Source organism: Meriones unguiculatus, chromosome 10, assembly GCF_030254825.1.
Source record: "Meriones unguiculatus strain TT.TT164.6M chromosome 10, Bangor_MerUng_6.1, whole genome shotgun sequence".
Taxonomy (NCBI): Eukaryota; Metazoa; Chordata; class Mammalia; order Rodentia; family Muridae; genus Meriones; species Meriones unguiculatus.
Genome location: NC_083358.1, coordinates 64,821,662 through 64,843,677, shown reverse-complemented (window position 1 = coordinate 64,843,677; position 22,016 = coordinate 64,821,662). Strand labels below are relative to the sequence as shown.

Sequence of the window (22,016 nt, the reverse complement as noted above, 5' to 3'; positions counted from 1 at the left end):
GAGATAACTTAGTTTCTCCATTCACAGCATAGTTATGTATCTGTATGTGGCATCTCTATACACATAGGAGAGAAGGACTTTCTGTGATGTTACCATGTCTATGCAGGAGCACAGCAACATACTTCATGGCATACAGAAAACAGAAATAGCACAACCCCAGAGAGAAAGAAGAACTAGCAACAGTAGGGGGAATTTATAATCGCCAAACACAGGTCAGAAATGTTTCCTAGAAAGTTCGAGGTAAACATGAGTTTCAGTCAAATGGGCGCATCACTTGGCTTGTCCTCAGCCTTTAGCCTTGATTCCTTCTAACCTTTCAACCTTTTGAAGCCAGCTGATGGAAGGAAAGAGCCAGGGATCTTCTATTTCTCAGTGCTTGTGTGGGTTTCGGTTTCCCACCTGGTTGCCTTGGCTAAGTGGGACTGCCCGACATTTAAACGGATCTGAGATGACGTCAACATCTTCTCCATTTATTTGACCTCAGCATTCTGTTCTCCCTCAAATACTTAATATTCTACATCTACATTAAGTCTTTCACAGAACACATATTAGTGAATGCCATTTTAATAATGATAATAACATAGTTTCAATCACATGTTTAATCTCATATCACCAAGCAAATATGTGATATGATTTTAGAAGTATATTCTGCCCTTCTGCATAAAAAGTTCAATTAAAATTCACCTTTACTTGGGAAAGTATTTTTCTCCTGTTAGTCAAAAGTATTATCCCTTCATTTATGATCCTCACCATATCTAATAATTCAGAGGACATTTCTCTGTTGCATTAAGTAGATATTATTAAAACACAAAAAGATGAAAAAAATCCAGAAAACTAACGTAGCACCTTATTTTTGCTAAATGATTCTGATTTTTCATCTTGTGTATGATTCAGAAGGCCTCTGAACTCTTGTTTTTATTGTCCATGCCAGCCATCCTTATAAATCTTTTACATTCTAACAGCCTGGGTTGTTTTATTACTTATCTGTACTTGTTGGGGCTAGTCTTGATGGAGGAGCCTGTTAATAATAGGTCCTTATTGCCAGGACCTGTAAAAGAAAAAAAATAAGCTGAATTTGGCCTATGAACTTGGATAATGCACCCAGGGAATAATTTTTCCTGCTTCATAACAGGGCTGAAAGAGAGCGTGTCTCATTGTTAGGGTTTTTGAAGATTTAAAGATTAAAACAAAGTAACCATATATCATCTCATGCATACTTGAGGAGAAGAAAAGACATTTAGCATTAGGGATGGCCTACAACTTCCTAATGGACCTCTGATGAGTGCTGAGAAGGCTCATTGTTTATGGATAACAGGAAAGAGGGGAAGGTATCTAATGGAGTATATCTGGAAAACTAAATCTCTCCAGGAAGGAGAAATGTTATCTGCAAATTTTACAAATAAATTAATCAAAACAGTAGTTGTACTATTTTGCTTCTTTTTGGCAAGCTTAGTAAGTTAAGAGTTGGTAAATCTTGTGGTTACAGATGTTTTAAGCCATCCTGGAAGGGAAGACCTCACAGATGAGCTCACTTCATGGCATCTGGAAGGAGAGGATGGACAGATGCCTGTGTTCTCCTGGGTGCTGTCCTTTCTCTCCTTTTATTCCATCCATTCAGACTGCCAGCCTACAGAACGGTGCTACTCACGTATGCAGCACCTTTGGTTACTTCTCTCCAGAACATCTTCACAAACACAGAGTATGTGCTTTAGTAATCTCCTAAGTGATTCTCAATTTGATGGCCAAGATGAAACTGTCACAGCAGCTGTTAAACAAGCTGAGTAACCAACTTCTGCTCCAGAACTTCTCAGATAATGTGCACTTACATTCTGCAGCATCAGGATGTCAATAGTAATAGCATAGTCATGTTTTAATGATGTTTCAGTGATCACTGCTTAATTGCTATTGTTATTAGTGAAAATCAATTCTTTTATTTTTTTTTACAAGTTATATAGTTTCTACCATGAGCAACATATTTTGTGGTTTACACTACAGTTCTTAGGGTAATTTGTATTTGCAGAATATCACCAAGAAAATGGTTTTCACATAGTGAGAGGAGTCCTTTTCCTTTGTCAAGCCCCTGGAACTTATTCTTATAAGTACTTAAAAATATTTATATGGCTATTTTGGAAGCTTTTATTTAATAGAGGAAGAGAAGAAAGCATGTGGCTGACATTTCTCATAGCTACTTGATTTTCACTGGTGCTTTTGGTTAAAGTGATTGATTTGAGTTCAGGATCCTCACCATCTTTTTGAAGGGTACCTTATTAAAACAATTCTAAACCCTTTTATTGTGCTGATAAACATCTACAGAGCTCTGAGTGCAGAACAGTAGCAACATCTATAAATTCTGGCAGGAGTGGTTCTTACCATAGGTTTTCTCATGGTTTTGTGGAGGAGGGGCGTCCCTACAGATCATTCATAAATTTTGAAGTGTAATTGATCCAAGTGTACACGCAGCTATGACTTTTATGGCTACTAAACCAATAAACGGTCACTGGTATAGAACTCATCGTGACTCCAGAATGTTAACATCCATCTGTTAACTCTGAAAAAGTATTTAATAAACTATTCTTAGTTGAGCCTTTTTTTTTTTGACAGAAACATAATGTCTACACTCCACTAAGGTGATAGATCTTTCTCCTAATGAGTGGATGCTGCTGACTCACCAGCCTTCCAGAGTTGTAGGACAGAAGGAAGGCTGTGTTTTAGTTGGTCTCTGAAAGTTCTTGTGATCTACTTCCTACATAATAGAAAAAAATCATATTTACCCAAAATATTCAGTAGTTTATTCTATAATCTCTTGTTCTGTCATGTTGAGATATAGTAAAGGGGCTAACTCTTCTAAACATTACATAACTTCTCTTATAAAAGTCTACCTATTTCTGCTCTTATGTGGCCTTCATCAAAGTTGGCCTGCATCAAATTTGGCTTTTGGTTTCTGTGTTTTGTTCTATCACTTATGAATCATCAGTCAGTGAAAATATTCACCACAATACTTTTTAAAATTTATTAAATTTTATAATTATTGAGAATCTTAGGTTAAACAAAAAGAACTATGAAAATGTAGCAATACTAATTCAAATATGCCTGGCCCCCTAAATATAAATTTTAATAATATTTTAATAAAATATAATGAATACATTAGAAGTGACATGATACATTAGTGTAAATCTCACAATTAGAGCTGCATAATTTATTTGCTTCCATATTAGGCCTATATTTGATATCAGCAATGCCTTTATTCTCTGTAAAATGGTTTCTGTTCTGCTTAATTGGTTTGGATTTGCTCTGTCAGGTATTTTTCCCTTTATTTCCTTGGGAAAGTTGAAAACCTGCTGTTTCATATTAATTCTCTCTTTTCTTTTACAAAAAGGAAAAGGCAAGCAAAAAACCAAGTATGACAAAAGCAGTTTACTCAGAGTTTACAAGCACTTCAAAAATATTTTACACCCTCATCAAAGCTTTATGAAAATCTCATCATACAGGCCATAGAAACAGATACAGAAAATGCATAAACCATGAAATTTTCTCAAATATTATTTCTAACATCATGCTGTTGCCTATGTTCTAAAAATATAGAGCTTAATAATATCTCCCCTATACCCTTCTACCATAGTTTGCAAGCTTATGTTATATTTCTATCAGTTATAGATCCACTAGCACTATGCTAATAACATAAATGCTACCAGTAAGCATACATACACATGCATACACACACACACACACACACACACACACACACATATATCTAGAGAGAGAGAGAGAGAGAGAGAAGTGCTGATGATAGCTTGAAATTTGTTAACTGAGTCACTTCTAGAGTTAATTGATGCAAGCCAACTTGGGTCTGTTGTCATAAAGTCAAATCTTCAGTTTTAATAAGACAATTGCCTAGAACCACTGTAGCAAAAATCAAGACCCTTTATCCATATAAGATCTGTAATAAGTTTTAGTGTATATCTTTGTAGTATAATACTTCACTTGTACAGTCAATGTGGTTACAATTGCTTTAACTTCAATAATTATGGGATTTTTTTTTTACTTTTGCTCATACTGAAGAATATTTTATAGTATGTTTCCAAAGAAGTTCTAATGTTTGTTTTTAAGAAAATAATAGATTGTGGCTACTATTAGGTATTTGATGGCTCTCTTCTTAGACATCAGGGAACCCTGTCAGTGACTCCAACTTTTAATACCTCTGTTAATGCTTGTTCCTTCTTTCTTTAATCATTGCTAACACTTCAGATGGGAAATCATAGGAAATTATTAAAGTGAAAATGCTTCCTTTTAAATGCTCAAATTTACATTCCATTATGTTTGTTATAGAACACTTGTAAATTATAGTGAATTGTTTGGGAAAATCACCCACACAGAAAAAAAAATACATTCAGTTTTGCTATAAGACAATATATATGTTACAATCTTCAAATCATTGTAGAATCAAATAGAGTTGGGGAATAACACTTTAAATTTGAATTATATGCTCTAACCCTGAGACAGAACTTAGTTAAATGCTGAAAACATTTTCTATGTATAAATGTTTGGGAGAGAGGAAATACTACAACTGTGGACTTCACAGTGAAAGTGCTTACCAAAAAGAGTCTTTAGAAGAGTTACAACTTGGAGAAATTAAAAGAGGTAAGAGATGAGTTATCTGAAATCTAAGAGAAAGCTATGATACTGGATGTGAATGAATATGGCTCAAAAAAACCTGTAACAAACTGAAATATGAGCATTCATGACTGAGCCTGTGAACATGTACTTTGTGTTTTCCCAAATAGTTCAGTTCTCTGGGTTGAGTCTTCTGAGGTTATTTATTGCTGCTCACACAAAGCAAAACAGGAAGTTCATGCCATATTCAAACCACCTCTGTTGAGAGTTCACACTTTCAAAAGAAGAGTCAAAGCATGCTGACTGCACATTTGAGAGATGGACTCGCCTTAATTTTATAGTCAGTAATGATGAGTGTGTTCTTGGGGGAAAAGGGCATAGCCATTTAATATTATTACTAACACCCTGATGATAAAGGGCAGCATTTTTGTTTTTCTATCCACTGATACGTAAAACTAATTAACTTCTGCCTCATTGTCTAAGTGGCTACCCTTATTCAAACACTGTTTGGCATAACCTTTAAATAGTTTTCTTTTGTCTGATCTCTTATCTTCTGCCACTGTCCTGCAGTAGCAAAACAATTAGACAAACAAATAAAAAAAAACTGGACAAACAACCACAGGCCTCTCTACATATCTAAAAAGTGAATGAGTGATAGATCTTGTGCAAGTGTGAGATGTGGACTGTATTCCGCCTAGTCTATTTCCTCTTGCACATTTTTCGGCAAGAGCAAAAATGCTCTGTGATGTGGTCTGTTCTCTGAGAGAAGCTAACAAATATTGGTAGGGGACAGACTTTGACAGGCTTCAGCGCTTTTGCGGCCTTTGCATGCATATGCTTTCATATTCTGGAGCTAGACTTCACTGCACAGAGAAGCATAATAAGTTCTTTGAGCTTAAACTTCATAGTCACTGTGGGATATCCAAGAAGGAGACCAATGGGGAGAAAGATAATATAGTCATATCTTTGAACTTCTCCTGGATTTTACTTGCTAGAAAGCAAGTGAGAGTCATCTGATGCCTTATTGTTACCAGCTCTTTCTCCGTGTAGGGAAAAGTGCTCCGCAGTCCATACTGATAAAAGTGGAAGGGAGTTCACACATGAGAGAGAAGGTGGTCTGAATTTAGTGTGCAAAGGAAGTAGAGTAAGGTAGGAATTTGTTCTCAGCCTCAGCCTGGAGGCCACTTTCAATGTCAAGATTTCCATTCCTCTATGACTGACATTAAGTGCCCCTGCTTGGATTTCTAACACCCTTTGCAGCCTGTATTGTATTTAGCTGTTCACACTTCTGTAGAGTGAGGAAGAAAAGAAACATTTCTGTTATATCATTCTTAAATCCACCCATGTTTATTTCCTTTCCTGGTATACATAGATCACTGAAAAGCTAAGCATTGAAACTCAACACTTTACAGAGAGAACTGGAATATAAACATGCGGATTCATTACAAAATAGCATGGCGCTGTTCAGGAAAGAGGAGCTCAAAGAGGGCTAATTCTTTCCCTGAACATTCTTCTGTTCTTTGCTTCCGTGTTTCAAAGTGTTGTGTAACCTAGCAATTTGAGAACATACAGTCCTTATAATCATGGAGATCATTGCACAGCCAACTATATCTAGGCATTATATGGTATGCAAAGTTCAACATAGACCTTGAGTAGAAACAAACAGATGCATATTTGAAGTGCTGATAATAGCACAAGCGTTAACTTAGTAGACAGTCTCCATGGGCAGGCAGTTCATGTTATCTTAAGTAGGTCTTTAAGGGAGACAAAACTGAGTGGCAAAGGGAGGTTAAAGTTGTGAGTAGGCCAAAGGAATCATGAACTCAACTCATGTTAATCTTGGTATATTCGATACTTCAGCCTATATCACTGGACTCAAATGAGCTGACCATAATACAAAGATGGGCATTGTGGGTCAAAAAACAGTGAGAACCTGATCATGCTGGATAGAAGGTATGAAATTAAATCAAGATTGTCACTGTTGTAACTCAGTGAGATAAAACTCAATGAATTATACTACACATAGCTATTAAATAAAATACTTTAAGTGTGCAGAAGGAAATTTCTTCATGTATGTAATTTTCTCTAAAGTACATCAAAAATAAAATTGCTAGGTAGAGGGATGGAAAAGGAATACAGAAGTGTGATAGAAGCAAGCATAGATGCAGTGACATTATTAACAAAATACAGGCAAAAGAAGTACAGATGCTCACTGTATATTTGTTTCAGACATGCCGCATATTTGAAGATGTTCGTGACAGAATATGTATAAGACTAGATGCTCACAAATGAAAGATGCACGTAGCACCACTACACCCAAACCAAAAAGAAGCGTCATTTTAGTATGCTCTGACTAGAATACTTATCTATGACTTTATGAAATAGATAACTGGTTTTTAAATAAGGATATATGATAGTTCTAAAAAAAAAAAAGAAAGCCGTCAAATTTTGTCATCATTTCGCATCACGTCATTTAAGCTATCAGATTTTTTTGATGGTGTATTATTTTGAATAATGCCCAGGAGTAAGGAGCAACGTGTTAGGTTAGACCCTCAGTCTAACCATTGCCTGCCAGTACAGTAGAAAGGAGGTCAGCAATGGAGTCTATTAGTTTGATCAGCCACCAGCAGATTTTTATTTTAAAGATTTTTTTTTTTCAGGTTTATGGTTGACCAAAATGACATGAAATAAAGAACCACTGTTTCTTTGAAAAGTGAATGCAGTGGTGCCCCAGAGCCTTGGTGTATTTGGTAGCTTAGCTTCTAATCTGTCTGAGTGAAAATCTAATCTAAGCAGCCTAGTGTGAAGTCTTCTGAATGGTTTGTTACTCTCCCTCCCGAACATTCCACTGATAAATGAGTGCATCACAGACACATATTCGAAACCTCCCCGTGTTTTCAATGAAAACATTTCCCTTTTTGTTGATATTTGGTCTCATTGACCCTTTTAGGTCAGAAGACAGAGTTTCCTTATTAAATCAGTAAATCAGGGGTATTTAATTGGCTCTAGAAACTTCTGATTGGTTGTGGCCTATTCCAGCCTCACACAGAATTTTGACCGACCACTGTGAATTCTGCTTTTCTAAGAAGGTAGGGGGGTGAGAGATTATAACAGGCTCTGTGTAAAGTCACTTGCTCACTGCTTTCAAAGCCCTGATTTTCTTGGTGTAGGAAAAATGCCAAAATCAATGTTTATGACTCACATAGAGAAATAATTTAACATTTAGAAAGCTATAGGGTTATTCCACATTTTCTGAAAACCAAGAGACTTAAAAAAAATGTCCTAGGCGTTTTACAGGAGAACTTATCTTTATTCTTTAAGTTACACAGAAAATAATGAGATGATTGTTGGCATTGGCAACTGTGCTCAGATCGGTGCTTCTGCCGGAACCATGAAAGCAGACTCTCATAACGAGGGCGAGTGGTCTGAGTCTCTGAGTCTGTCAGGATTCCTGTTAGGGTGGCATCATTGCTAATTAAAACCCAAGGATCCGCACCAGAATGGCTCAGGAAACAGCAGTGCTGCTGGCAGAACTGACCTTGAAGGGCTTTTCTTATTTTATTTTTTTTATTTCTAGACTAACTTTATTGAAGTTTAGAAAGAAAAAAAAAAAAAAAAAAAACTTGTGTCATTCTCCTTTCACTTCACTGTCCCCCCTCTCTCTTTCGTTTGGTTCCTCTCTCTCTCATTCTCTGCTTAACATCATTATTACTTAATATGCGGCAGTGAGAAATGAGGGGAGTTGTTCAGAAATCATGCCTGTGGCAAGTATTCCTAGACTGAGAATGTAGCCTCATTTATCATCATCATTATCACTGAGAGGCAATAGGTCAGAAATGTCTTACATCCCCTGTGTTTCAACATTGTCTACCAAATTGGGGTTAATTAAAATGTCTCTTTTAAAAGTACATTCTTTAATACATACACACATACTTGCGTGTGTGCGTGCGTGTGTGCGTGCGTGCGTACACACACACACTTCTCAAGTGGTTTTGAATGCAATTGAAACAGTTAAGTTACAATTTCATATTTGAGGTTAGAACAGGAATTCTCAAGAATGCTAACTTAAGAGGCACAGATGTTCTACCTACATAAAAGAGCTGTATTCTAACTTAAGCAATCACATTTGGGGGCTCCCCCACATTATTCTCTTGATATTTTAGAGACATGAATGTATCTGTAGTCTGTTTTACCCTTTAGAAGAATCTATTTCTCCCTTGCAGCTCTGGAGTTAGGACACATCTATGTTGCTTGTGAACTTTGTTTCCAGTACAGATTTGCCAGCCTTGTTTCTGGAAGTTTCTCTTCAGTGAGACACTTGTGGGACCAGAAATCTTTTTTCTTTTTTCTTTTTTTTTTTTTTCACAAGCCTTTAACATGTGTTGGATGCATGCTGGAAAGAGTGTTATTGGGATTGATAGGGGTGCCATGAAAGTTCACAGAGGAAGAAAGATGACAAGGAAGTAAAACGTTTTTATCTGAAGATGACTGCTACCTCTCTACTATTCCCATTGACTTTGAACCATAACTGTTAGGAAGAGACCAATAACATGGGACAAACATCACATGGCAAAGACAAAGACAAACACTTCATTGTGTGGTAGTGTTCAGGTTTTATGGACTATATGCTTAAGTGGTTTTCCTTTTTTCTTAGAAAAAATTTAAAAACTAAACCTTTCAATCATTTAAAAATATATCTTATTTTAAATTTAAATAAGCAAAAATCCCACATGCCCTGCAAAGCAAATTAGAATACTTATTAAATGTTATCAAACCAGTAATAATGTGAAGCTACTATGAAGAATGGAGCTTTTCTTTTATAATTTTTTTGTTATTATCATTTCTTACAATTTATTCAATTTGTATCCCAGCTGTGAAGACTGGAGCTTTTCAAACTTTTTTTTCAGAGCCATCTTTGGTGGCACCACAATCAAGAACATTCAGAAACTGTACATCCACAACCTGCCCCATGCATGGCCTCCTGTTGTCATCTTATTTCTTTAACCAGTATACTCCTTACTTGTTTCACATGTTAGTGTGGGTCTGTACCGAAGTATTTTATTGATATTTCTGTTATCATTTCATCTGTGGGTTTTGACAGAGGGACAGTGTATGTTGGCATCACTGTAGAATCACATGCATCATTAGGGTAATTCTTGAAATCCTCTGTTTTGCCTCTTTATCCATTCTCCACAATTGCACCTATCAACTGATAACCTTGACGAGGGTTTCATAGTGTGGCTTTTCCAGAAAGTCATGCATTTTGATTATGTAGCATGGTTCTTTCAGTGATAAGCATTTGCATGTCTATGTTTTAACTTGTTTGCCATTCATGTCTCAGTAAGTTACCTGTCCTTGATTTCTTGGTTAAGAATATATGTGTTAAATTATATTTGTCAAGAATTTCTGGTTAAGAAATCCAAAAGACTCCCTTCACTCTTGCCCAAAGTTTGGCCTCTGCTTCCATACCTCGATCAGTAGAGTCTTTGATAGGCTAGGGTCAAATAGAAAGGGAGCAGGACTTCCCCTATCAGTGCACTAGGGGAGGGATATAGGGGGAGAAGCGGGAGGGTGGAACTGAGAGGAGATGAGGGAGGGCCTACAGCTGGGTACAAATTGAATAAGTGAATAAATTGTAATAAATGATAATAATTTTAAAAATGGAAGAAAAAAATAAAGAAATCCAAAAAACTACATTACTGAAATCAGGGAAAACATGAAAATAGCTAACCTGAGGCTTGAATTTTACATGTTGACTCCACCTGGAGTATAAGGAGCTTCATTGACCTTGCTCTGATTCTTGTAAATATGCAAATATATTTTAAGCAGCTCTCTTACAGCCTTCTCAGAAGAATCTTATCCCCTGTTTTCTTTTGTTCCATTGAACTTGGAAAGTAATAACACTGAATTTTTAACCCGCCAGATAACTATCAACTTAAAATGAAAAGACTTTATTTCTTTACATTTGAGTTTTTAAACTGAATTAGGACCTGAACATGAAAAAGCTACCAATCTAAAGGGGGTTGGAGACAAGGAAAATGTGTTGTATGTGAGTGTGCGTGCATGTGTGTGTGTGTGTGTGTGTGTGTGTGTGTGTGTGTGTATCTTCACATCGTGTGGACCAGCCTGTGTTCTGAAACATTCCAGAGCATACTTAAGTGTTCTGCTGTTTGCCTTAAAACCTACTAACTGTTACTTAAAGGGAAGACATGTGTTCCAGAAACTAGATATCAAATCCTAAAACACTCTTTGAAAACAGTTTCAGGCATGCCATCAAAATGCTACTTTACAGTGGTACCTAATGAACCGGAAGGACCCTTGATTAGCAAATTAGCTTGCATTTGGTCTCCCCAGTAGCGAAAAGCTTGTTTAGGATAGTTCCACTTCCTTAAACAAACAGAGCAAGGGAAGAAAGCTTTTAGACGGATAACATGAAGCCATTACAAGAAGCTGCTAGGCAGCCCATGAAAGGAGGGAGCAGTTTAGTGGGTTTCCAGTTAAGGATCTGGGTGGTGCTGTAAACAGAATGGTAGATAATAGACTCCCAGTGATGGCTGTCAGGAGACAGAAAACTGCAACAGCTTTGTGGGAAAACAGAATTGCTGGGTTTGCCCACTTGACCTTTACTCTGAATAGATGGGCTTAAGATCACAAAGGACTTTTCAAGGAGAAAAAAGTGATTTCCACAGCTCTTTTGGTGCTTGAAACCCTTTTTAGAATCTGAGCAGTTTTAAGTTTGTTTCTCGGTATTCTCTGAGGAATCCCATGAAATCCCTTTTATCACCCTGCAGGTATGTGTTTTAAAGGAAGGCATCACTCACTGTATGACCATCATACAACTAAGGCATTTGGAGATTTGTTGTTTATGAGAAAGGTTTACCAAGCAGGGCCTCTAGTGTCCATATTCCCCAGACTACAACTCTGCTTCAAGCAGCCACTGGGCCTCTTCTATGCTTCTGGATAATAGCATAATCTTATTTAAATAAGAAACTCAATCACCACTGAAAGACAAAACATGAGTCAATTGCATACACACTGGCTTACAGATGAAAGGCTTACAGATTGATTGCTAGCATTTTCCAAAAACTGGGCTGGACCAAAGTGATTCGTGTGAAAAAGATCTGAGAGATCTAGTCAAGTACATGGTGAATGAGTGCCAAGGTAGGGATGTGGTGGCCAACAACCAATTTAATATTACTGCATTTGTAGAATAATGATTTTCTGCCTGGGATGGATGAAATTAAACCATACAGTTAAAAAGTTGTGTTCAGTCATGAACACCACACTTCTGGAAAAAGATCACATGTTTGAGAGCATAGAAAGAAGACGATGTGTAGACTTCTAAAACAAAACACATCAAAGCAACAACAACAAAAAAGTTCCTAATAGAACTGTTCATATTAAATGGTGAGGCTAAAAATCTAGTGATTTTAATAGGTGATAATTAAGGCTGAAACACGTTTCAAACACCTGAAGGCCAATTACACAGAAATATATAATTTGCAAGAGTCAAGAAAATGTATGGTTCCCAAACCATACAATAGAATTAATAGCAAATGTGTTACAGATAGATATGAGGAACAATGAAGAAACCATAAAAAATGCAGCAGAAGCAAATGTTTAGCATATTCTGGAGCCAAACATATGAATTAAATGATAAAATTACTAAACCAAGTGTTGCTTCCATGAGACAGAACATTTGAGTCTCTTAAAACATAACATTTAAAATATAAAGAAGCACAAAAATTATCAAAACCACATTCAATGATAAAGGTGTTTTGGGGAAATGTTCACAATATATGTTGAATAAAAGTCTGTCTAGGTTGAATTTTAATTTTGAAAGTTGAATATATGTATTAAAAATAACTATTGAGAAATTCTTTAAGTAGTTGAAGTGACCATTTTTATTTGTTTTTATTACTCCTGTATTTCTCAACACTTTGCATGTCAACCTTAGTTCTTCATGCTTACAGAAAGGTTTATAAACAATAGCTATAGAAAACAAGTGAATAAAATATTTAGATCTATGGGTTCATAAAGTTAACAAAATTAATTTCTAGTAATTATATTTTTAATGTCTTAGTTGATAGCCTTTGGGCTGTCTCCTTCATTAGAAAAATTCTTTCAGAAATTGCTGTGGTTCATATTTATCATATAATAGATTCCTTACGAGAAATTGAGAGTGAATAGGCAACCTTAAATAGCCTTCCAAAACTGAACATTTGGGAGGCAGGACAGCAGAGCAATTCACAACTTGAAACATTGAGATTAGAATTAAAAAGAGTGACAAAGAATAGGGCATCTCACAACTTCAAGTTATACATTCAAAACTTATTTCTTTCTCTGTGTATGTGTGAGTGAGTGAGTGTGTGTGTGTGTGTACACACACATGTGCAAGTGTGTACAAGTACCAACAGAAGTCAGAAGTGGGTGTCATTCCTTGGAGTGGAGTTGTAGATAGTTCTAAGCTGCTTTCTAGGGGCACAGTAACCAAACATGTGTCCTATGAAAAAAGCAACAAGCATTCTTAACTGCTGAGCCATTTCTGTTACACTCAAATTAGACATTTTAAAAAGTAAAACTGGAAGTCTGAAGTCATAGTAGCCTGCCTGGTAGGCCTCACCTATGGATACAAGCTACTTTTGTGGCTTAAAGTGACTGCTTTTGGATTGCAGTTTCTTCTAATTTTGGGACATTGCTGTTCTCCAGTTTCTGCATCTATAGGAAAAAAAAAATCCGTCAAGGCCTATTACATAAAAATAAGCTTAGAAAATAGTTATTATACCTGGTAGGCTGCAAAGAGCACTAAGAACCTTCATAGTTCTAAAGCCATTGAAATATGTGAGTTCTAGAAATATGAGAGAAGTCATTATATGTGAATGCTCTGTGGAGCAGGGAGTGTCTGTGTCTCTATAATAGGGTGATCAGGGACTATTCCATGTTATTTATCCATTTTCATGGCATGAACCAGCAAAACTCACTCATCTGGTTCCTTATCATTTCCGTATCATAGAAGAAACTGTGAATCCAAAGAAATAAAAATAGAGCCCTTTGTGTTTTCTCCTTTTAAACATGGCAGCCTTTGGGGACAAAGACTGTGCCTTTTCATCACACATTTAATGTTTGTGGAGAGATTAAGACCTTCCTACTTAAACTGTAAATATGTTTCTGTTAGTTCTAGAAGCAATCATAACTATGCTAAAATTACTTTTATTTTTACTAGTGTCTGTGTCCTTAGCACTACAAGATTATTGGGGTCTTGGAGAACGTTTAATGTTTCAGAAGTCTGACTCTTACCACAGTAGTACAAAAACATGCATATACAAGACCCTTTCTGCTGCAGCAGCACACACAAACGGACTCTGCTCTATAAGTCTGAGACTTGCTGGGATTTTAGAAGTCCCCTCTACCCAGGCCACAGAGGAAGACAGTGCAGCCAGTCCTGATGAGATCTGATAGACTAGAGTCAGAGGGAAGGGGAGGAGGACCTCCCCTCTCAGTGGACTGGGGAAGGGGCATGGGAGGAGAAGAAGGAGAGAGGGTGGGATTGGGAGATAAGGGAGGGGGTCACAGTCAGGATACAAAGTGAATAAATTGTAATAAATAATAATAATTTAAAAAGTTAAAACAGGAAACCAGAAAAAGACATTTCTCCCAAAGCTTTCTAAAACATCACTTTTGATTTGTCTCCCAATTTCAAATAGATTTTAAAGTTAAAAATATTATTACACTGTATTAATTTGAGTGCTAAAGTCATAGATAAATGTCTTCCAAATGAATTTTATTGACAGCATCTTCTATATCTAGTAGTAGGACTTGAATGAAACCTACTGAGTGCAATTCCTTGATTTTTATACTTCCATGGTTATGGATGTAAATGTTTAAATTATAACTACATTGAAAACTTGACTTGTAGAGCAGGCAACTTGCCTCTCCCTTTATCGAAAAACCCACTGAGGGCTGCAAGTAAATACAGGCTTGGGGAGGACAATATATTCTCAAAAATATGTCCAGGCTGGTGTTGTCCATACTATCAAGAGGTCCCCACTGTAGCAAGAAAAACCTACAACTCACTGTGCGGCCAGACTGGGCTCAAATTGGACCAGTCCTTCTGTCCCAGCATTCTGAGCGAGGGCTGGGATTACGGGCATGACCCAACCTGCGTGTCTCCAGCTGTAGTTGTTTGTTTGTCTGTTTCCTCTGATTCCCAACCCAAATTCCTTTCAGCATCCTCACATGATTTCCAGTCAGGAAACTCTCTAGAGAAGTTACCATCCTTCCACGTAGAGAACACCATCACTGCAGTGGAGCTCACCAAAGGAGGAATCAGCGTTAATAAAGATGTTCCGTGGGATGGGGTCTGGCTCTGGGAAGAGACTTCCCCAACCACCACATGTATATTTAATAATAATATGTCTCCTGAGGTTTCAAGATCAGCACTTTTAAGATTCTGAAACTGATAATTGATATTTGTAAACTCTCTGTATTCCCACACTTCTTCCTGGGATTCCAATTTAAAAAAAAAAATGTCACCCCCCTGTGTGCCTCCCCATTGTCTTCATTTTTGTTTGTTTGTTTGCTTTACTTTTGTCATGCATCTGGGAGAGGAAACACACTAACCAGCCACATGTGTGCAAACACACAGACACAGCAGATTTATTCACTGGCAGCCATTTGTAGAAAACTAATTAAAGAGAAAAGAGCTTTAACATGAACACCATAAAACAAAATCCGTTCTCTGGAGTAATAGCTCACTGCGGAACAAGTACTCGATCGTTGGCACAGTGGGTCTAAGCTAATTGAGATGTCTTTTTTTTTTTTTTTAAGTCAGTTATGAAGGTTGGGGGACAGGGATGTTGTCGCAAAATTGTCGAGTCTCAGCAAGGAGTTCTTTAGAGAAACTACAGCCCCTGGTTGCAAATCTAATCAGTTGCCACGTGGGAGGTAAGAGAGAGAACAGAGAAATAAAACATCTCTAAGAGAAAAACAGAGAGCAAGACCCTAATTGAAATGGGAAGCATTCTCATTTTAGAAAATGTTTTCTTAACAGATTGCTCTAGCCTCCTGCCTCAAGGTTTCTGATTAAATTAATGATGCTAGTGATAAGCACTGTTGTTGCTGTTTCCGCAGGAAAATTTTCTACAGATCTTCTCTTTTCCGTTCTTTCCCAAATCTCAGGTATGACAATCGAATTGCTAATGGAAGTCAGGACAAGACAAGGAGATGAACTTAGTATTAGTATGCAAATGCAGACTGTCCAGGAAATTAATATTTCATGTGTGCCTACCTCAGTGAGTAATGTTTCCATTACAGGCTTAGTGTCACTCGGCTGGGAGGCCAGAGCGGCAGCTTGTTGTCGTCAGTGAGGTCTTGAACTTGCTTTTTTTTCTTTCATGTTGCCTGCTGTCTTGGGACCAGCCCGCACATCTGACATGCACTCAGTTGGCCCTGGCTGTTACCACAGATCTTTTACCACTACAAATAGAAGAGCTTGTTATGATCCAGAGGACATTATCAACTTGATTTCCTGTCTCAGTAGTCAAGTGTTAGAGAGAGAAAAACAGCTAAATCCTAGATAACAAAGGGGAAGAAATATTTCAGTGATGTTAACCATAAAATCCATCATTGCGATACAGTACAGACTCTTCCATAAATGATAGCTAGCTGTCTGAGAGCTTTGGAAAGCACAGCACATATGTCACTTTGGGGGCCTAAAATAGTGATTTTAGATTATTTGTAAACATTTGTTTGCCAAGCATGATTATACTTCAGACTCTGATAAAAACTAGTAACAATTAACATTTCAGGATACAGGTATCAGAGTGAAATAGTTGGGTTTGTAATGATTTTGTTTTAGATAAAATATCATATAATGAAGGCTAGAGAGAAACATACTGAAGAAATTCTTTTTTTTATTATCAATGATAGTACCTGAAATAACAACAAGCATATAACTAGATGTGCAGCAAAAATGTTGAATTTATTTTATTTTTAGTTTTTTTTTTCTTTTAACTTAAGAAGAAAGTGATATATTCTAGAAATGGCAGGTAGAGGTAAGGCACAGGGTAAAACGGGCATGTGGGGGTCTCTTCTCTCTTGAGCTATGTGTGACCTTTGATTCTGATACCATCCTGCAAAAATGATCTGGATAACCCTTCTTAAGTTTAAAGATGGTGTTCAAGAAAAAAGAGAGTTGTTTACCTGGAGTTTGAGAAGCCTATTCAGAAAACTCACATGGAAGAGGAGCCTCATATATTTGCTCGATGCAGGGGATTAAACTAGACAGGAGTTAAGAAGGGTTTTTAAACTTCAAACCTATGTCTGGTAATCTGGAAAGGAAACATCACTTTCCCCCCCCTAGATGGTGTGAAGAGGCTGAAAAAGAGCATTGTCAGATTAGGATCTCAGAAAGTTGTCCCTGAATGTTATTGCAAATGGCAGAAAGAAATTAATTCCAGGTGGCCTTGATTTCAGGCTTCCTAATCAGGAGAGCTAATCACGTGGCTTTATAGACTTCAATCAAAGTAGCTTTTGTTCTGGAGAATTCTGCTCGCTTTAAAAAGGAAGCTCTTTCCATAAATGTAACCTATATTATTTCCATGTCCCCTTTCTGGCCCTTCTTTGAGCCATCTGTATTTTTTCTGTTATCCACTATGATCACATACTCCACCACAGATGTCTCCCGTGATGGGAAAGGAACCCTACCTCTGTCGGAAATCCTAAAAGCAAATCTAGTTTTAAAATGGACAAACTCATGAACTAGACCAGGCTATCACTTTAAGGGGGCATTTTGTGCATTTTAGCATATGCCTCAATAAAACAAAGACTTGCAAATTTTCACTGACATGTTTATCAATTTCTTAAAAATAAAACTGTGCAATTCCTAACAGCTAGAACAAATCAGATTTGTTGACTCTTTAGAGTTATGAAAATATTGATCCTGTTGTTGTTCAGTGTCCCATTGACACAAATACATCTGACATTCTCAATAAAATTGCTTCCAAAGTGGGCCAGAGGTCCCCAGAGTCTATATCAGACATCTCAATGAGACAAATTGAGAACAAGTGGAGGGAAACTAAAGAAGCTGTCACAGTACTTGTTAAAGAGTTTTCTTTGGGTTTGAGAGGTGCTGAAGCAGATTAGTAATACTTTCAGTAAGTCTCACTGTTGATCATTTATTTTTTTAGATGTATAGGAAGTCTAAACCCATTTGCCATATACTCATGAGTTCTCATTTTCTGTGTTTATAGTTATGCCCCCTTATTGGGAAACAGTGCAAACATCCTCTCTTCATGGAAGGTCCATCAGCCATGGTAATGTTGTACTGCATTCAAATTTTCTTTATACTCCCGTTCTTGTGAATACGGTTTATGCGGCTGTTTCTGTAAGAGTGTTTGAGATATCCTAAGCTTACATTTCAGAAGTTCAGACTCAGAGGGTGAAGGTCCTTTGTTTAGAGCACTTTCTGTTATCCAACATAGCAACAGGAGCAGTTGGACTTGTATAAATATTCAGAGGAACCAGACCATGAGCACTCTCTGATGAACTCCCTGAGTGCAGAGCCTGGAAAGTAGTAAGTTCCAGGGGTCTGCAGGCTAGTGGGCTGGAGACTGCATTACTACAACTTCTGTCTTATGTACAGTGGCGCTCAATAAATATCAGTTTACTTTAATTGAGTGGGAATAAATAGCATTTACCAGAAACCCTCTGCTGGCAGACGGTTACATTAGGCTGCTGAGAACTGTAGCGCATTCTCCCTGGAGTAGAAGGGAACATGGCCTCTTTTAGTGTCTAGCTTTGCTCAAAGAGGGTAGTCAGGCTGTGTAACCAGGTGTGATCACATATAATACAGTTTAATACAAACTAAATGTCCTATTATCGCAAGTAGCTTATGGACAAAAGGCAGACTAGGCACAGTACTGTGTCCTGGCTCTCGTTAAGTTAGTTTGTAATGCCTTTGCCATACTAAATCATTACGTTGTCCATATAACTGTGTTTATTACCAAGGTTACATTGTCACCTTGATGTTCCTGATGTAAAATCTAGTGAGTTGAAGGGTTTATAGAAACTGAGTAAAGTACAATAGCATGGATATAATCTTTCTCCATCAATCATCATAGATTTATATCATAACGTTTCAGTTTTTATAATACTAACATTGCTAACCTAAGATGATATATAGTCTTTCTCTCCATCCCTCCCTCTCTCTTTCTCTGTGTGTGTATGTTTGTGTGTGCACATGGCTATATGCATTCATGCTCATGCATGTAGAGGTCAACCTTGGAGATCCCTACTCAGATGTTCTCCCCCTTGTTTTGTGAGACAGGCTGTCACATCGGCTTGGGGTTGGCAAGTAGACCAGGCTGGTGAGCCAGCCAGTCCCAGGGTTCTGCTTAGAGTCACCATCTCAACACTGGGATTATCTGTATGTGCTGTCGTGCCTGGTTTTTCCTTTCGTTTCTCCCTATGGATTCTGAGGACTGAACTCCGGTCAGCTTGGGTTGTATGTGTTTTCCAACTATGCTATTCCCCAGCACAGAAATCTGTAGCTTTGTTTATACCATCTTAAGTCCTAGTATCTGGCTGTGGGAAGAAATGATGGGATGCACAAAATACAAAGAAATTATGTCTTAAGTCGTGGGATGGATCCTTCAGAAATGAGCCAAAGGCATTGAATAGAAAGTCAATGCAGTAAGAGGGCCCAAGGGCCAGATCAAGCAGAGGTAAACAGCTGAGAAGTGTAGTTAGGAGACACTTGCCTTGGCCACTGATTGTGAAGAATGAAGCGTGCTCTGCCTTGTTCTCATCCTCCTGGAAAAAGCCAGACTTGCTCTTGGTGAACGCAGAAATCTTCATTTTCCTCCACAATGGCTCAAAGCATTTGAAAACACTTTTCCTTTACATAGATGATCAAGTGTTGGAGAGCTGTGTGTGTTTGATGCAGTTTTAGGAAATGATGCTGGTATCCATGCTTTTAAAGTAAAAGGCAAGCTGTAAGCAAGTTGCTGTGAGAAAATCCTACCACCCATGGAATCTCAGTTCAAATGTTCACTTTGGATCTGGATCGTGGCACGATTCCTTGTGATGTGTTTTCTTTTCATCATTTCTTTCTGAACTTTGTGATTGTTAAAATATTAGTCTAAAATATGAAACTGCTCTTAATTAAAAAAAAAACTGTCATCAACTCTAAAACTCTAAATGAAAACCTCTTGCCCTGCTGTTTGCCATCAGACTTGTATAGGTTTTAGATTGAGAACATTGTGAGTGGAAAGTAACCACAGACTGAGATTCTAAAGGAAGATACTGTTGTTTATGAGAAGTATGGTTTGTTTGTTTTTTAGACAAGAAGACTAAGATTAAAAAAACTACCATAGTCTAAAATTATGGGCCAGAGGTTTGGGTCTTACATATGTCAATTACCTACAGTAAGAAATTATCCTTTCAGAAGTAACCTATTCTATATCATTCCCTACTGGTTATTTGCTCATATCTAACTTACCATGCCTTCATATGGAGGGAAGTGATAATTGAGTTTCCGATCATTTTGTGAGACCAACAATGTTCTTCATTTATTGTTAAGCATTTTGTTTTATTTCTTTAGAAGACACAGCAGCTACTGTTTACTCATCTCTTGGAGGAAGAAGACAGGTACAGAAAAGGAAGCACAGAAAGGCAAATTTGAGTTCCTTCAACTGCAGGAAATATCCACCCTGCAGTGCGGATATAAGTCCATCTTGCCGAAGCTCAGAATTTGGAAATGTTCTGAGCAGAGTGGAAATGCTCCCAGATCAAATGATACGAGATACCAAGTTTACCAGAAGATTATAGAGCTATCTTGAGGAGGCAAAGTTAAAAATAAAAACAGATTCATTAAGCAGTTAGCCAAATTCATGAATAAACCATCTTTATTTGCACAAGGAACATTTGAACGTGGTTGCTGTCAAGGAAAAGCAAAAGTCACAAGGGTCTCTCCTTCTCTCACGCCACTCAACATCCTTTGCCTTGCACCTTCTGTGCCCATGTAGAATTGTTCCAAATATGCTAGGTCACAGAGGTAGGGAGAGAAAAGAACGGGAGTAGCCGTGACAACACAACAAATGTCAGCCATATTCCTGTTCCATATTACATATTTACCCAGTAATCTTTCTATATTGACATGGCGGCAGAGGCAATGCTCCAGCCTGTGTGTCACAGTCACCTGTTCATTCCCTCAGCTTCTCTCAACGCTGCCTGCTTTGCTCAGCCTCATGAATAATCATCAGGTGAATGATGAAATCCAACTACGAAATGTTATGTCAATTACAGAGATTTTATAGGAGGCTAATTAGCTTAGGAAGTAAAAATGCTTTCCTCCTTTTTTCCCTCTTAATTAGTTTTAATCAATCTGAAAAACATCCCAAGGAAACATTTTCAGAGAGAATTGCAAAATGGTCATCAAGAGGATGGTACTTCCTGCTCTCTAAATGTGAAAATCACTATGCAACAAGTGGGAGATGTCAAACATTGGGGTTTATTAATCAGGAGAATAGAAAAACGTAGGTTAAAGGGCTCCGTGTGATGGGGAGACACACTTAAAGCAAATGATGAAGCCGAATGCACGTTCAGGACTCACAGTGCTATTTATGTCAAAAGATTAACTTTCCACTGGGACAAAAATCTCCATTTGCAAATCATTTTTTTTTTGTGTGTGTGTGTGTGTGTGTTCATAGAGATGAAACATTTCATACTGCACAGTCCCTAATGGGGGCTTACTCAGAACTGTCTGAAGAAAAATATACCAGGGGAAGAAGAAAGAAAAACCAGAGTCAGTGAGCTCGGGTTACCAGTGGGTGAGGGAGCACGGTTTGCATTACAAGGGCTTGGATTTATGATGTATTTGTGGCACTTACTTTGGGAGAGTTCTAGGGGCTCAGATTGTTATCAGTAACAGTAATGTGCAGAATGCCCTCTGCGAGCCTGTTCTAAAAAGTGAGGGAGAAGGAAGTCCATTAATTCCCGGTGCACAAGCCTGAACTGCTCCACCCCTCTCCTTCAAATCTGTGTGTTCCATGTTTAGTCTGTGGCAGGATCAACACCCTGCTACGCGATTGTCCTTTCAAACACCTTTACATTGATGTTGACATTACTAACTTTTGGAAGTGATTGAACATTTTTTTTTCAAGCTGATAAAGGCATTTTCAAATGAACAAGGCCATACTATCTGCTTTGCCAAAATCTTACCCAATTTACATTGACTCAAGATATAACTATTTTTAGCTTTCACACATTCCTCTCTTTCCACACCCTAGCCAAAATAAATTGTGAAATATTTGATTCTAACATCAGAGAACTTTCATCAGACCCAAGACTGCTCCCATCACTCTTGTTATTATTGGCTGTTTTTAGGAGAAGCCATAGTCGCACTG

The 22,016-nt window shown here is 37.6% G+C and overlaps 1 protein-coding gene across 4 annotated transcripts in view; it reads left to right on the top strand.

Annotated features, from left to right (window-relative positions):
• Positions 1 to 22,016, top strand: part of Unc5c (unc-5 netrin receptor C) — a 355,465-nt gene that overhangs the window by 104,829 nt on the left and 228,620 nt on the right. For 2 of the 4 annotated variants that reach the window (XM_060392626.1, XM_060392625.1), the window contains exon 2: positions 17,862 to 17,924. The exons of the other annotated variants lie outside the window; for them this stretch is intronic. In XM_060392626.1, coding sequence (XP_060248609.1) covers positions 17,862 to 17,924 — 63 coding nt within the window. The remainder of the gene's footprint in view (positions 1 to 17,861; positions 17,925 to 22,016) is intronic. 4 annotated transcript variants of the gene reach the window in all.